Source organism: Trichechus manatus, unplaced genomic scaffold (genome assembly GCF_000243295.1).
Source record: "Trichechus manatus latirostris isolate Lorelei unplaced genomic scaffold, TriManLat1.0 scaffold00132, whole genome shotgun sequence".
Lineage (NCBI taxonomy): Eukaryota > Metazoa > Chordata > Mammalia > Sirenia > Trichechidae > Trichechus > Trichechus manatus.
The window spans coordinates 4824913-4841845 of NW_004444068.1; the positions used below are offsets into that span (position 1 = coordinate 4824913).

General features: G+C 45.8%; 1 protein-coding gene across 1 annotated transcript in view; it reads left to right on the forward strand.

Moving 5' to 3' along the window:
* NMNAT3 (nicotinamide nucleotide adenylyltransferase 3) overlaps window positions 1–15026 on the forward strand; it is a 79928-nt gene extending 64902 nt beyond the window's left edge. The window contains exons 2-4 of the mRNA XM_012558052.2: window positions 1870–2053; window positions 7311–7390; window positions 13862–15026. Of these exons, the coding sequence (XP_012413506.1) occupies window positions 1870–2053; window positions 7311–7390; window positions 13862–14202 (605 nt within the window). The 3' untranslated portion in view covers window positions 14203–15026. The remainder of the gene's footprint in view (window positions 1–1869; window positions 2054–7310; window positions 7391–13861) is intronic.
* The last annotated feature ends 1907 nt before the right edge of the window (window positions 15027–16933 follow it).

Consider the following 16933-nt stretch of genomic DNA (forward strand, 5'->3'; position numbering starts at 1 on the left):
CACATCCCATTGACCATAACTCAGTCAAATCACATAAACCCAACCCAGTTTCAAGGGAAACTGAGAAACGTTAGCTTCCTGTGTGCCCAGGAGGAGGAAAACTGTAAGCAGGTTTTAGTGAACACGTGGCATTGTCTCTGCCACCACTGAAAAAGACTATCGACAGAAAACTTGCAGCAAACATCATGTGTAAGGAAGCTGGAAACACACCTACGCCATGACCTGGCAGTTTCACTCTTAGGCACGTGTCCTAGCGGAACGTGTCCCTGTGTGCACAGGGAGACACGTGCAAGGCTTTTCATGGCAGCATTGTTTGTAACTGTCCACAGCCAGCGTCAAACCAACTCCATCAAGAGTAGAGTAGCTCAGTTATTTGGTATACAGTCATACAAAGGAATATAATACAGCAATAGAACTGGACGGACTACCTGAATTTTATTTACCTAAAGTGAAGAAGAAAACCCCGGTGGCATAGTGGTTAAGAGCTATAGCTGCTAATCAAAAGGTCGGCAGTTTGAATCCACCAGGCACTCCTTGGAAACTCTACGGAGCAGTTCTCCTATGTCCTATAGGGTCTCTATGAGTCGGAATCGACTCGACGGTAACGGGTTTAGTTTTTTTGTTTTAAAGTGAAAAAGGCATAACAAAAGAAATCTGTTCAGTATGATTCTACATATTTGTAAAAATGTCAAAAGCAGGCAAATGAATCTGTGTTTTCGAAGGATATGCAACTATGTGGTAAAGCTATAAAGGAAAGCAGGCAATTGATATCATAAAAGTAAAGATGGTGATTACCTCCCATCAGAGTGAGGATTGTGAAAGGGAACTTCCGGGGTTCCAGAAGTGTTCCGTACCTCACCAGATGACGGTTGAAACAGGATATACTTTATAACTGTTTGCAAACTGCCTGTGCTTTATGCCCTTCTGTGTGCCTGCTACATTTCACAATACAATTTTACAAAGAAATACATTATCTACTAAGTCAATATAGTATCCCACTGCATAAACATTACTTCATTTCACCCTTATAGCAAGGTCCTGCCAAGCAAGCATTATCCCATTTTACAGATGGGAAAACCAAAGTTCAAATGTCTAAGTTTTTTATTTTTTTCAATCACTTGGTAATTTGCCTAAGGCATTCCAGTTAAGTGATGGACCTGGAGCCCCCACCTGAGGCTCTGAGCCCCAGCCGTGCTCTTTCCATGCTGGTGGTTCTCTGTAGCTTCTTTAGCATCACTGTAGCTCTAAACTTAAAATGCCCCATTCTCCAGCCCCTGAGCCATGCAGCATCTCTAAGCTGTCCAGCCCGTGTCTATTTCAAAGTAGGAAAGTAGGCCTTCCCAGTCCCTTAGCAGCATGCCACATGCAGCCAAAGTCAACAGTGGGTGCCTACAGGCCATTTACATCCCATCACCCGCTAAGCCCAGCTCATGCTAGAACCCATCCCTTCATCTTTGACCCACAAAATCCCATTTGCGCTAAGTAATTACATGAACTATGTCCCACACATCATTAGACGACAGTGGTGCCCCTGTTACATCCCACACAGGAGGACATCATGATGTTCTTCAAACACATTCTGACCCTAACTGTCCACTTTGCTGTATAGGAGCCTGGCCTGGCCTGAGGTCCATTCCACAGCCTTCCTCTCAGCAAGAGTGCTTCTCCTGTAGAAGACTCTGGAAGAGAGGCGCCTGGTCCCTGAGGTAGCAACTTTGCCGTTGCCTAAGGGAGCTGGTGCAACCAGGAAAGAATGCCAAGGTCTGCTCCCACTCAGGACGAGGCAGGAGACTTTCAGCACCTGCCTGACTTCAGGCTGCCAGGTGGCGAGCTTCTGTGTGTGCAATGCCACTGCTCTACCTTGCCTAGGTGTGTACCAGGTGATCAAGGGCATCATCTCCCCCGTCAATGACAACTATGGGAAGAAAGACCTCGTGGCGGCCCACCACCGGGTGGCCATGGCCCGGCTGGCCCTACAGACATCTGACTGGATCCAGGTGGATTCCTGGGAGAGTGAGCAAGCACAGTGGATGGAGACGGTGAAGGTGCTGAGGTAATGGTGGGCGTCTTCTCATGTGAGGGCCAGGGGCCGAGGGAGGCATCTGCAGAGCCCACAGGTGAATGGTGGGGTCTGAGAGCTGAGTGGGGCTTCGTCCGGGCCTTCTCAGCCAAAACCAAGAAATGTTTCACCTTCAGGAGAGAGACCAATAGATTCCCATTCTCAGAGATGTTCCTGAGCAAAAAAAGTTACAAACCATTGCCCTCCAGCCCAGGGTCAGGACGCACTCGGTGGAAACGCCCACTCTTGTTGCAGACGGCTGTGGCACTAGGGCTCCAGGGCTACCACTTACTAGCTCTGCGACTTTGGGCAAGTGACTTAACTTCTCTGAGACCCATTCTCACATGCAAAATGAGGACAATAAAACCTAAGGAGGACTAAAAAACGTAAGTAACTTTTTCTGTGACCCAGACCACATAATAATATTTAGGAAAGGGGGTTGAAAACTGAATTTAGATAATAAGCCATCTTTTCTGATTGTACAAGTCCTGGGTTCTACAAATTCAGACTTTTATTTAAAATAGGGGAAAAAAATAGACTATAAATCTAAACATAGTTATTCAGGGTTTTTTTCTTTTGGAATTGCTGTTACTGTTCAGCATTAGTAATGTAACTGTTGAAAAGACTCTGTACATTAGGGAGATATGTTACTGACTTGTGTCTGGAAACCTTGGAGGGAGGTTACCAGAGAAGCAGGTCTCACCTGTGGGACCCACAAGCCCACCGCCCCCAGCTGTCAGAGCTGTGAGGTGGGCCAGGCCCGCCGGTCAGTAATGACAACCAGCTCTGCCAGAAGGGATTGCAAATCGTGGGCCATGTCTTTTGTCTATCTTGAAGCACTAGGATTTGTCAGAGAACAAGGGACCAGGTTGAATAATTGGCAGGCCTCTTCATAATCTATTTTGGTTTTCACTTTTTACTCATCCTCAGAGTCACTTGAGAGTGACTTAGCCTTGTAGTTTCCATTCCTGGTTCTTATGACTTGCTTTTTACTCCAGAAAGAACTAACTGGAAGCATTCAGCAGTCACACTGCTGCTTCAGAACCTATCGCCAAATTAAAAGGAGAATAAAAATAGGAAATAATTGTTTAGGATGCATGCTGCCTTTTTTTTTTTAACCACCTACTGGTATAAGCAAAAAACCTTACATTGAAAATTATATGAGGAATAAATTGACAGCTAGATCATCCTTTTAGAATGAGGCATATAGTCATCTCTCATTTATCTAGCCTAATAGAGGGAGATAGAAGCAAAGCAATAGATAATCCAGCAAGTCATTTAGCTTTAATATGTAGCCAGAAACAGACATTTTTTCTCTGCCACCTTGTGAAAGGCAGGGTGGCCTAGGGCACAGGCTTTGGAGCCAAATTTGCTAGCTAAGTGATGTGACCAAAGTGATTTAGCCTCCCTGAGCCTCATTTCCTCACATATTAAGTCAGGGATGACATCACCTACTTCACTGGGATCCAGTGCAAATTAAAAGAGATGATGTCGGCAAAACACCTGGTTTATGGTAAGTGCTTAATAATGTTAGGTACCTTCCCTGCATCCCTAACATTGGCTCATAATTTATCCTCAAAACAGTTTAGCCATTCATGGAGAGATGGGAGCTGACCCCAGTACTACGTCATGTGTCTGGTGCACTGCTGCACAATGCAGGTGTGAGTGGAGAGTCACTGAACATACTGTCTTTCTCTCTTCATTTGTTTACTGTATCCCTTAGTCCAGTGCTTCTCAATGCTGGCTGCCAACTGGAATCACCGAGGGAGCTTTTAAAAGTACTGATGCCTGGGTCTCATCAAGAGACCAGATGTAATTGGTCAGGTGGGGCATCACTGGGATTTTTAAGGGCTCCCCTGGGCATTCTAATGGGTGGCCAGGGTTAAGCCCCACAGTCTCAGACACCAACTGTATGAGTCAAGCTTATGACTGGTGCTGAGATTCATCCAACCAGTGGTCTCAGCCTGGCTGTAGGAATCTCCTGGGAAGCTCTTTAAAAATCCTCACCTCCTGGAGATTCTGGTCAGTCTGGGGTAGACCTGGGTATTTTTTTTTAAACATCCCCATACAATATCTTTTATGCAACCAAGGTTGAGAATCTGTGATATAAATATTCAATACAGTTGTATAAGACAGCTCATTAAGAAGATGTTTTCATTATTTAGAGTGAGCGTCCTCTCCAAAATGTATCCATTGCATTGCATTATAGAATTTGCTGAATTACTAACATTTTCTTAAAATTACCAAATGCATTTTTTAAGGTTTTAAAAATCTGGTTACAATTGTAGCCATATGGTTTTAGAAGCATGGTAGAAATCTGTCCTACTTTTTGCTCCACTTACTATCCTCTTGATGGGGTCACGGTGACTCTACATCATAGTGACATTGACATAAATTGTGTCATAGTGACATCGATCTTACTTTGATGTAAACTTGCCATGGGGTTCATTGGGGATACTTTTTCTCCATATCAGGTTGCTTATTTTTATTCATTTTTTTTAAATCTAGGCCAACTTTCATGCTTTAAAGGGCATTTGGTAACATTTCACTCACCTCTTCCCCATGTTTGGGGGCGAGGGCCTTGGTCACAGTGTCATTTGAAGTCCATCACCATCATCATCTCATGTGTCTTCATGTTGTCTTCGTTTGACAGATGAAGAAACTGAGGCTCAAAGAGCTAAGTTTATCAAGGGCACACAACAAATAAGCAAGTGGTGGAGCCCCCGTCTGGTGGACTCCAAAACCATGCTTATGGCCATCTTCCGGAAGGTGGTCTAGAGGCTGGGAACACGAAGTGGCTGACTTTGCTGCTGCCACAATGACCCTCTGATAGGGCTTCCCTGGAGGTCAGTAAGACTGCTGAGGTCACAGAGAACATGCTCCCAGGTCAGTCCCCAGGCCCTGGGGACCAGGGGACCACTGAGACAGACAACAAGAAGAGCAGTGGCCACTGGCCACAGAGGCAGAGTGGAAGTCTGTGGGGAAAATGCATTTGGCATTGGGAGTAATCATTTGTACAACAAAGCTTGGCGATCCAGCTAATATTCAGAGAAGGGTCAACTTGAACTAGGAGCTTCAAGGTCAGTAAAATAAAATGATAAGCACCACCTTTTATTCATTACTTACTATAAGTCATTTATTATGTCTAGTCAGCTCAGCAACCCTGAGTGATAGGTGGGTTTAGCCCCATTTTACAGATGAAGAAGCAGAGGCTCTAAAGAGGCTTAATAACATACACAAATTCTAAGTTAATAAGTGGAAGTGAGACTCAAACCTACTTCAATCTGACACTAAAGTCCAGACCAACCCAGGAGTATATCCTCAGAGATGAAGCTCACCAAAACCAGAGCAGTAAGGACAGTAATTACAGCCAGAGTTCAGCCAGGCCCTAAGAAGACTCAGCTGCCGAGCCAGGTAATCAGGAAGGACTTTGGACCTGGGCTAAACGTACTTATTTATCCACTCCTGTCATCCATGCATTCAGCAGCCTTCAGTGGATCACTCTCCTAGATACTAAGAAACTATAAAGATGAATAAAATGGGATCCCTGTTCACAATTGACGGAGGGAAGGAATAGACTGAGAGCAATGATAATACCAAAACCAACCCAGAACCACTGCCATCTGGTCGATTCTGGCTCATAGCAACCCTATAGAGTTTCCAAGGCTGTAAATTTTTGTGGAAGCAGACTGCCACATCTTTCTCCCACGGAGCCGCTGGTGGTTTCCAACCACCAACCTTTTGGTTAGCAGTCAAGCGCTTTAACCACTGCGCCACCAGGGCTCCTTAATGATAATAATAACTGATTTTTTTGGGTGCTTTTTGTATACATCTCTTCACTCAGTCCTCACAACTCTATGGAGTAAGTACTCTTATTATCCCCATTTTACAGATGAGAAAACTGGAGACAGATTGCTTAAGGAATCCACCCAAGATTCCACAGGTACTAGTTGGAATCAGAATTTCAACCCAGGCAGTCTAATTCTAGACCCTAATCATCAGACTGCCCCCCGTCCCCATAATAATCAGCATCGGGCTGCTTCCCTGGCCTTTTACAGGGTAGAAGCACTTTCTCGTTTGAGTTTGTGCTCCTCACCACAGATAAGGCTGGTGTTAATTTTCACACCCAGTGAGGCTCCAGAAAAACGTTAGTGACTTGTCCACGGTCATACAGGAGATAGAGCCTGAACTTGAACCCACTCACTCTGGCTGCAAAGCACATGCTTTTTCCACCAGGCACTGCTCCCTCCCAAACACAGCTTAGTAGATGCCTAATATGGTGAGTAGAAGATAGAAGTTCAAATTGATAGGAGAAAGGGTGTATAGTGATTACCTGTTTTTGTTTTAAAAAGAACGTGCAGGTGTCTCTTCCTTTGCAGAAGATGGATTGCTAAAAAGCTGGCCATGCCAAAATGGCATTAAGTGTAATCCTATTTTAAATGCTAACATTGAAGGAGTACTGTTCAACCCGCTTTTGCGTGTTTTAACTCCTTTAATCTTCACAACCACCACTGGAGGCAGCTACTGTCATATTTCCTCATTTTGCAGACGAGAAAGCATTCACACAGAGACCTGAAATGGCCAGGGTCACACAGCGGCCAGAAGGGGAGCAGGGACTCAACCCAGACCGCCCGGCTCCAGAAACTCGACTCTTGACCTAGGTCCTATGGAGTTCCAAATTACTAGCTTATAACCAGAGAGCACACACCCATTGAGAGCTAGCTGTGGGCCACGCACTGTACCAGTGCTTCATGTACATTAGCTCATTTGCCTTCACTAAAGTCTAGAAAGTAGGTGTCATTATCCCCGCTTTACAAATGGAAACACAGGGCTCCAAGAAGATGGTCTGAAGTCACAAGACTAGGAAATGCTGAGCCATTTTCACTCAGTTCTGTCTGATTCTAATAGCCCATGTCCTTAACCACTACTCAACACTGACTCTCTTTGTTAAAAAGTGAGAACAATTGAAAGAAAATGTTAAAAGATGGGGTTGTGCTAATCTCCCTGCCTTCACGCAGGTCCCTCAGAAGGCAGTGAACTGTCTTGGGCAGGACACTCCATGAGGATCTGTGCGGTATCTGCTTTCTACCCCAGCACGTGCGTGGCACAGTGCTGGGCACATAGGAGGCCCTCCACAAATATTTGGGGAATGAGTGAACCCAAGCAGGTTGAGACTTAAAATCCGAGAGCCCCTGGGTGGCTGTGGGGGCTGGAGGATGGACACAGCCTGAGCCCTATGTTTATGACACAGGCATCACCGCAGCGAACTGCTCAGATCCCTGCCCCAGATGGAAGGCCCCGGCGACAAGGCACTCTCCCTGGCCCCTGCAGGTGGGTGCTGACCCTCTTGTCTGTAGAGGGTGAGGTGTCAGGCATTCTTGTGAGAACCAGGGTGGTCACAGCCGTGGGGACTTGAGTCTAGCCCTCTGGACTGAGAAGGAATCAGGCCTGCCTGGATGGAAGACACTTGTGAGACTGAAAGGTCCGATTAGACAACCCACCGCCACCAACACCCCCTTGTGAATTGTTATGCTAATTTGGCACTTCCTGCCCCAAATGAGCTTACCTCCCCTTGTGATTTGTGCTTGTGACATGGATTACAGGCAAGGCCACACAGGGATAAACTGGTGAGTGATGCTGAGGTTCTTTTAAAAGCCTCTACCGTTTTGAATACACAGTGTGCCATTATAAAACTTTAACAGAGAGACTAACCCTTTACAGCCGCTCTGTAGACATTTCACACAATGGTTTACTAAAACAGATGAGGAAACTTATTTTTAAGGGAATTTAAAGCTAATTTGGATTATATTCTTAATTTGTAATCCTGGCTTTCTACCCTGTTGTCAACTCCTAGTGTTTGGTGGAATCTTGCTGGCCGTGACCCAGGTCACTTTCTCTTCTTTAATGGCCACTTGGGTGCCCGGGGCCAAAAGCACAGCCCCCTCGTGCAGACTAACAGGGACATGGCATGGGGGCTGGAGGGCAGGACAGGGCATGAGCAAGATGTCACTGGGCCAGAATTCCAGCAGGTCAGGCTGCAGGGCTTCCTACTGCAGGGGCTCCGAGCTTTGATTGGTGGCACAATATTTCCAGATCAGAAGGGCTTGGGAAGGCCAAGATCAAACAGACCTAAAATAATGTCTTTAGTGCAGGACGTTTCAGAGGCTTTACTGTGTTCATGTGCATTGGGACTCTACAAGAAAGGGAAATAGCCTGCAGCGATTCTTATAAATTTTGGATCGCAAAATATTTGTTTAACGCATATTAATATTTCTCAGACCTAGTGCTCCCGAGAGCACAGCCTGGAAAACGCTCTTCTAAAAGGCCTTGAAAATGCCACCAGGCCCTAAAGGCTGAAGTTTCATGACATGCCCTGGAGCAGCTGTCCCCAAATGCTGCTCAAAGAACCACCCACAGGGACGTGTTAAAAACACTGATTCCCAGGCCACTCCCCAGAGCTCCTGAATGAGAGTGGGGCCCAGGAATCTGGATTTTTAATAAATGCTCTGGGGACTGGCCTTACAGCCAGTTTTGGGAACTACACGTTAGAGTAGGAATCTGAGAAAGAAGGAGTTACAATGTCTCCTGTATAATCCACTTGTGTGATGTTCATTATATCCCTCTGGTCTCTCTGTCTGTCCTTCATCGCTTGCGTGGGCTCCTTCTCAGTCGGCCCCCAGTCACGATGCGCCGGTGCTCCATCCTCAGCCTTCTGCCTTCTGTCTGTATCATCTCGGCCTCAGCAGTCTCTCCCATCAGGGTTCTGCAGACGCTTCCTGAGCACCTCTGGGGCCAGGCTCTGGGCTCAGGCTGAGAACAGAGACAGCCAGCGAGCCCCGGCCCAGAGCTGGGGAGACAGGCGTCTGAATGGTGGGGAGCACCGGCATGGATAAGGAAGGCTTCTTGGAAGAGGAGACCCCTGCACCAGCACTAGTAGGACTTGTGGGTTATCTGGGGCTGAGGGCCTTTCTGGGCAGAGGGACAGCCTGAGTAAGCAGGAAACGGGTAAGGGTGGGTACTCCGTCCCACTGGGGAAGCTGGAGCCTCATCCAGTGAGAGCAGGGAGCAGCCAGAGTGATGCCGGGAGAGACTGTCATGCTGAGGAGCTCAGCCTCTCACGCTTCACCTTTCAGCAGACGCTTCCAGAATCCCAGCTCTTTGCCTGGCCTATCCCTTCTTTCCTCCTCCTGGGGCTCAGTCAGAATCCCATCTCCCTGTGAAACTGGCCCAGCCGCCTTCATTAGGATGGCCTCTCTCAGTCCACATTATTTTTCTAGTGGCCCTTACCCTATTCTGCTTGGCACCATAATGTTGGGGTTTGTCCCTTACCCCCCGTCTCTCTGTTCAGGCCCTACATACTTCTCATTTTGTTCTCTTCTAGAGCAGCTGGTAAAAAAGGGCTTTTCCACTGAAAGAAAGTAGGCCTTTCAAAACTGACAGATGCTTTACAGCTTCGACAAATGGTAGTAGCTCCGTGTTTTGTCTCTGGTAATTGAGAAACATTCAAGTGACAAAATCATTTTCAATTTTAGTTTTTTAAATATATGTACAACTTATTAGTCGTAACAGTAGACAGTAGTAGTACGTAAATGGTGATGTTATGGATATCCATTATCAGAGTTTTTATGGTTTCACAAACTCCTTAAAATATATTTTACATGAAAACATCTCAAAAATTGGGGATTTTTGATAGATATTTTTCTGTTACTCATTCTATTTAAGAAATTATTATGACTGTCAATGGTAGCAATTATGGATGCTATGCATTTTAAGTTATCTCAGTCAGACATCATTAGCACTGTGTAAAATTGCCCTTTTGATTTTACAAATAAAGTGCATTGAAAATCCCAAACAGAAAAAGAAAGTAGGCCTTTCTATTTATCAGAATATATCAGGGGCTTTAAAAATGTTCATGCCTTTTGATCAATAAATACCGCTTCTCGGAATCTGGCTAAGGAAATAATTAGAAATTGAGACAAAGATTTACGCAAAAAAAAAAAAAAGATATTTATCACAGCAGTCTTTCCAATGGCAGAAAATAAAAGCAACCTCGATATTTAAACATAAGGGAATGTTTAAGTAAATTATACTGTATACATAGGATGAAGCATCTACACAAAAGGTTTTCAGGATAATGGAGAAATGTTTATGAGGTGACTGGAAAAATCAAGATATAATACTGTTATGATTTCAAGTACGTAAAAAAGTAGGTGAATATACTTTCGTATCTATTTGCATGTTAAGGAAATACACCAAAATAGTGATTTTTTTTTTTTTTTTAGGAAGCAGAATTATCAATGGTTGTTGTTTTCTGCTTGAAGTATGTACTTTTCATATGTTCCATAATGAACACAGATTTCATGTTTGTAATCAGGGTAAAAAACAAAACAGAGCCATTTTAAAAAGCAAGCTGGGGTTTTTCTCAGCCTGAGTTTGGCTTTTGATGAGGTGGCGTGTATGTTACCAGTGACATATTTATAAAGGGCCATTTTGTGTGCTGTGTATTTTATTGCGTGCTGTTGCGCTGCGGGGCTGCAGATTTCATGATGATCTCAGCATCTTCTGGCTGCCAGAGCCCTGCGTTGCCTGTCCCTCCTGTGATTTGCAACCCTCCTGGGACTCACCCACAGAGTCCTGTAGATTGCTGAGTTCTGGGCCGCTTGGATGTGACACTCTGGGATGGATGACACCTCAAGCCCTTTAACAGCCCCACTCTGTCTGTCTGTCTTCTGGGAAGGATGGTCCCACCCTTGGCCGACGGGCTGAGCACAGCACAGTAACCTTCAGAGGATTCCCCTTCCACCCACCTAGAGCAGGCACTTCATCTGTTTCCATTTTACACTGAATATTCCAAGGTGCCAGATGCCGGTCCCTGGGTGGCGCAAATGGTTTGCACTTTGCCGCTAACTGAAAGGTGGGCGGTTCAAACCTACCCAGCAACACCCATCTCAGTGTGTCTGTGGGGTGCCGTGTTCATATGCTGCACCAGGCAGGCACTGCACATTGCATTGTCTCCGTCATACAATTGCCATAACTTCCAAAGAAGATTTTGTTATCCCCATTTTACAGCTGAGGAAACTGAGGCTCATAGGCTAAGTAACTTTCCCAGCGTCCCAGCAGATCTACAATTCGAACCCCCTGCTGACTGGCCTCAGGGTTGGTACCTTTGATGTCATAGATTGAGCACAACCAAACATGCAAACGAAAAGGTCCTGACGGCCCTTACCCCACATTGTAGGTACGTTTCTGCTTCACCTGCCTTTCGGAGCCCGTGACTACTCGAAGACAAGACACTAACCCCGATATGCCCACGAACATTCTACTTAATGCGTCTTTCTCACTGTTAGGACAAATCATATTGGCAGCCACTATACAACACCTCAGGAGCCATGGTGGTGCAATGGTTAAGCACTCGGCTGCTAACCGGAAGGTCAGCGGTTCAAACCCACCAGCCGCTCTGTGGGAGAAAGCTGTGGCAGTCTGCTTCCATAAAGATTACAGCCTTGGAAACCCTGTGGGGCAGTTCTACTCTGTCCTACGGGGTCGCTGTGAGTCGCTCAGGAGATACTCCATAAATGTTGAATAGATGTTTAGATAAATGGATAGATGGGTAAAGGAATGAATGACAGTTAACACATATCACACTCTGTGCCAGGCACTGCTCTAAGTACTTTACATTTATGAACTTATTTAATTCTGGAGGCCTCGTGTACAGTGATTAAGAACTCAGCTACTAACCAAAAGGTCAACAGTTCAAGTCCACTGGCCACTCCTTGGAAACCCTTTGAGGCAGTTTTACTCTGTCTTATAGGGTAGCTATGAGTTAGAATTGACTCGACAGCAATGGTTTTGTTTGGTTTTGTTTGTTTCTTTAATTCTAAAATGTCCCTGTGAGGTAAGTACCGTTAATATCCTCAATTTAACATTGAGTCACAGAGCAGTAACTTGCCCAAAGTCACACAAGTTGTTGAATGGCAGAGCCAGAATTTGAACCTCAGGAGTCTGTTCTAGAGTCCTAGTTCTTAACCACTCAGAATGCGTGCATACATGAATGTACAAATGTTTGAGTAGAGTTTTCATTATACTCCTTTGTTGTACCTGTAATTATGCTGCTAGAGTGCTTGAAAATGTGTTCCCGTAATTCCACCTGCCATTTTAAAATGAGTAAACGAGTCTGACGCCCATGACTTCATGGGTGGGAACACTGAGGCCCAGAGAAGGAGGCCCCTTGGCCCCAGCCCTCACAGCAGCACGTGGCCCAACTGAGGCAGAACTCAGACCTCTGAACGAGCCTCCGTTTCTCAGTTTCATGTTCCATTCCCCAGTCAGTCCAGTGCTCCTTTGTAGAGCCCTTTCTCGCCCAGCTCAGATTCCCTCCAAGGTTCCGCATTAGAGTAGCCTGAACGGGCGTTTACATTAGGTTTGCCCCAGCAGGTGGTAGCCCAGAAGCCCCTCCTAACTGCAGCTTCCTGGTGACTGGGAGATGCCAGTGCTCTAGACCCCCAGCCTTTGTCCTCTTCTGAGGCTGGCATTGGCTTCCAGAAAGACCAGAGATCCTGCCACTTGCTTCTAGTGTGGACTTGATTTTTCCTTTTTAGACTGGCCCATTCAAAAGGGATATGAACAGTGGGGTCAGGAAAATCCCAGCCTGGCCCTGAGTGCTCCTGCCAGCAGGAGGCAGCAGAGCCTCGCAGTTACGACTGCCTAGTCTGAAGCCGGGCTGCCTGGGTTTGAACTGGAACTCCTCTGCATAGCTGTGTGACCTCAGGCAAGTTACCTACCTCCCTGAGCCCCAGTTTCCCCCTCTGCAAAATGGGTACAACAGTAATACCTTCCTCATAATGTTGCTGTGAGGATCAAATGAGATTATACACATAAAGTGCTTAACGATATTGCCCATAGTAAGCACCCGGAGAATGTTAGGTATTATTTTATCATCACAGTCATCTTCCTGTTAGAACAAATTCCAAAGGATTATCCACATTGATCAGTTGTTCTAGCGCTTTGTTTCATTGAAAAATAAAATGAAAGGGTCATGAGGCAGGGTCTTAGGGATCTTTTGGTTATCCAAAGATACTTTATAATTAACCTTATGAGATTGTACTTATAAAAGAACTAGGCCTTATCTCAGAGTTTGAAGAAATGGATTTCTGAAATGGATTTTAAGCGAGGCAGCGACTTGCCTGAGGCGAGGCCCATGGCTCCTTGACCTGAAGGCTTTAGGAACCTCACCTTCTAATGGAAGATGTGGTTCTCGGTACAGCCCAGCCACTTTGGACCACTCTGCCATGGGATCCAGCACCCACAGGCAGACTTCAGTTATAAGAGGAAAAAAATCTTTTGTATTACATGACGCTTTACAGATACTTTTTTTTTTAAAAAAAATGATTAAATTATTACTCACCCTGTGTGGTACAAACAGTTAACAAACTTGGCAGCTAACTGAAAGGTTGGAGGTTCAAGTCTACTCAGGTGCCTTAGAAGAAAGGCCTGGTGATCTGCTTCTGAAAAATCAGCCACTGAAAACCCTATGGAGCACAGTTCTACTCTGACACACATGGGGTCACCGTGAGTTGAAGTCAACTCCATGGCAACTGGTTTACTGGTTATATATCCGGAAGTAGCTTCAGGTTCATTTAGATGCTTTTTTTTTTTTTTTTTTAAGTCATGAACACAGCGACATTTGAGTTCTGAAACATCCCAAGGAAAGCATTTTGTGAAATTTTCAGAAAGAATATGTTGTCATCTTTACTGGAAGTGACCCTGGTGTAACTTTGCTGAGATCCACCCTTGTTTTTCCAGCTGTGCCAGAGCTGAAGCTGCTCTGCGGGGCAGATGTCCTGAAGACCTTCCAGACTCCCAACCTCTGGAAAGACGAGCACATCCAGGAAATAGTGGAGAAGTTCGGCTTGGTGTGCGTGGGCCGGGCAGGCCACGACCCTAAGGGGTACATCTTAGAATCGCCCATCCTCCGGAGGTACCAGCGCAACATCCACCTGGCCAGGGAGCCTGTGCAGAATGAGATCAGCGCCACGTACATCAGGCGCGCCTTGGGCCAAGGGCAGAGCGTGAAGTACCTGCTCCCCGATGCTGTCATCACCTACATCAAGGACCACAAGCTCTACACCAGGGACAGTCCCTAGACAGGCAAAAGCACCCCGAGGAACGAAGAACAGACAGGTGGGATTCCAAAAGCCAGCTGCTCCTCCACTGAGCTCCTTCTGGGGAGAGGGCTGTTAGGGTTTTTGTTTTTTTTTTTCTTTTTTTATTTGTTTTATTTCTGCAACGATTTTACTTCTGAGGAGTTTTCTGCTCCAGGAACGATTCCTTCTTTTGGGATCTCTCTGTCTACATCTCAGGAATAGACATTTCTCAAAGAAGATGGTGGCAGGTCAGTAGGATTAGGCAGTCTCTCAGAACCCCTAGATGAAGAGGCCTTTTTATTTTATGCAAATAGTTAATCGTGACAAGCCACAGGGAGCGTGCACACCAACCCCTGTTGCGGGTATGGCAGGGGCCCCGAGTCATATCAAAACGACCCACAATGTGTTCTTCAACACGCACTGTGCTGGTCTTGACTGGAGAGATTTGACAGGATGTTAATTTTACCCAACAGTAGGCTTTGTTGCCACCCTTTTTGCAAGCAGAATAGTATTAATTGAGGAGTGAAAAATCTGGAAGCAGCACTTTGCTGCTTTACACTGAATCTTCCCTTAGGAACCATTCTCTGCCTGCCTACTGGCCACTGATAAAATTTAAACTCTAAGGAGTGATCCTCAAACTATTTTTGATACAACGATATTTTTAACACCGCTGTCCTATAAACGCCAGGGCTCCTGATTTCAGGATTTCTAAAAGGAACTGAGGTAAACCAGATGCCTTGGCTGTGTTAGAGGCTGTTTTTAAATGTTTTATGACTGCCTGCCTGTTTGAATATCAGCAAAGAGATAAATAATAAATTGACATCAAAAAAGTACTAATGAAAAGTTTCTCTTTTGTTCTTCCTTTGTTATATTATTCATGCCTGAGGTGCCAGCTGTTGCTCTTTTTTAGCTACTCCATGAAATTTGCTACTATTCCAGTCCAACTGGCATGAATTTAAAGGTTCATGTTCCCAGGTACTAGCCATGAAGGAAGCAATTTCTTCTCAACAGGATACAAACAGCTTTCTAATTTGAAGCGCCGGGTGAATGGCTCCCTTCTGGTCGCCCTGGAAGTTGGGAACGGAAGCCTCAGGTACGGCAGAGGAACGGTCACACCCCTCCCGGATTAGGAAGCAGTTTTGATTGGCCTGATTCTGTTTGGGTTTCCCCTTTACATTTGCTGACCAGGTGGTATAATGCATTCAGAATTTACTGCCCCATCGTTTTACCCTACAGATTTAGTTAAGCAGAAAAAGCAAAGGGTCAAACAGGAGGAATCTAGTATCTCCCCCAAATATCTCAGTGTCTGCATGTGTATCATAAGGAGATGAGTGAAGTAGGAAATCAGGTTTTCTGGATCCAGAGTGGTGGGACCGTCCTGTGGGGAGTCCCCACACCACCACCCTGCAACTGCTAAAGCCACCCCCAACCCTGACTGACCTCTGCCCTCAAGAGGTCCCCGAAAATACTGATAATTCAGGGAACTAGAAGTCAAAACAGCCTTGTCCAAAAGCTGCCACCGCAAGCTGTGTGACTCTGATTGACTCCCTTTCCTGCTGTGAGCCTCAGTTTCCCTACCAATTAAGCCAATTGCCATGGAGTTGATTCCAACTCATGGCGACCCCGTGTGTTTCAGAGTGGCGTTGGACTCCATAGGGTTTTCATGGCTGTGACCTTTCAGAAGCATACTGGCAGACCTTTTTTCCAAGGTACTTCTGGGTGGGTTCGAACCACTAACCTTTTGGTTAGTAGCCCAGCACTTAACAGTTTGTGCCACCCAGGGACTCCTCATACCAACTGTACGTCCTTAAATTCTCTTTCAGCTCTAGTTTTCTAAGACCCTGAGTGCCTCCAACTTCAGCTGTCCATTCTTCTTTGTGCCCAGTACACTTCTGGCCAGACTGGAAGCTCCCCCAGGGCAGGGGATCTTTGATTTGTTTGCCGCGGTATCCCAAGTGCCTAGAAATTGGCTACTCAGCGTGTGGCCCCTGACGGGCAGCATTTGTATAGCCTGGGAGCTTGTTAGGCATGCAGACTCTCAGGCCCCACCCCAGACCTACTGACTCGGAATCTGCATTTGAATAGCATTCCTAAGGGATTCAGTGTGCCTATTGCAATAAATATGAGTTGAATGTATGATGGAGATTACATCACACTTACTCTGGTGAAGATCTCTTCCTCCTTGCCATCTGAGCAACATTGCCTCACTCTTCTGTGTGGTATAGAAAGGGCAGAGGAGAAAACAAGACAAAACTCTGCAAACCTTTGTAGTCTTCAGAAAAGTGATAGAGAGGAAGCCCATGGGTTTAAGGCAGAGTTTCTTAATCTCAGCACTATTGACATTTGGGGCCTGCTAATTCTTTGTGGTGGGGGCTGTCCTGTGCATTGTAGGATGTTAAGCAGCATCCCTGGCCTTCACCCACTGTATGCTAGTCATGTCTCCCTAATTGTGACAACCAAAAGTACCTCTAGACATTGCCAGATGTTACCTGGGGTGCAAAATAATCACCCCTGGTTAAGAACCACTGCTTAAGGGTGTGCATGTATGAAGAAGATTCTCTCTGGAGGGCTTCTCTGCTTCCCAGTAGGGAAGATCAGGAAGCAGCAGCCTTAGAATAGACTCATCTGGTAAATGAATAGTGTCGGAGGGTTCCTCTCACACATGAAGCCACGTTTGTTCTGAGGGGCACAGTGCTGTTGACAGGAGGAATAGAAGCCACACCCTAACTCA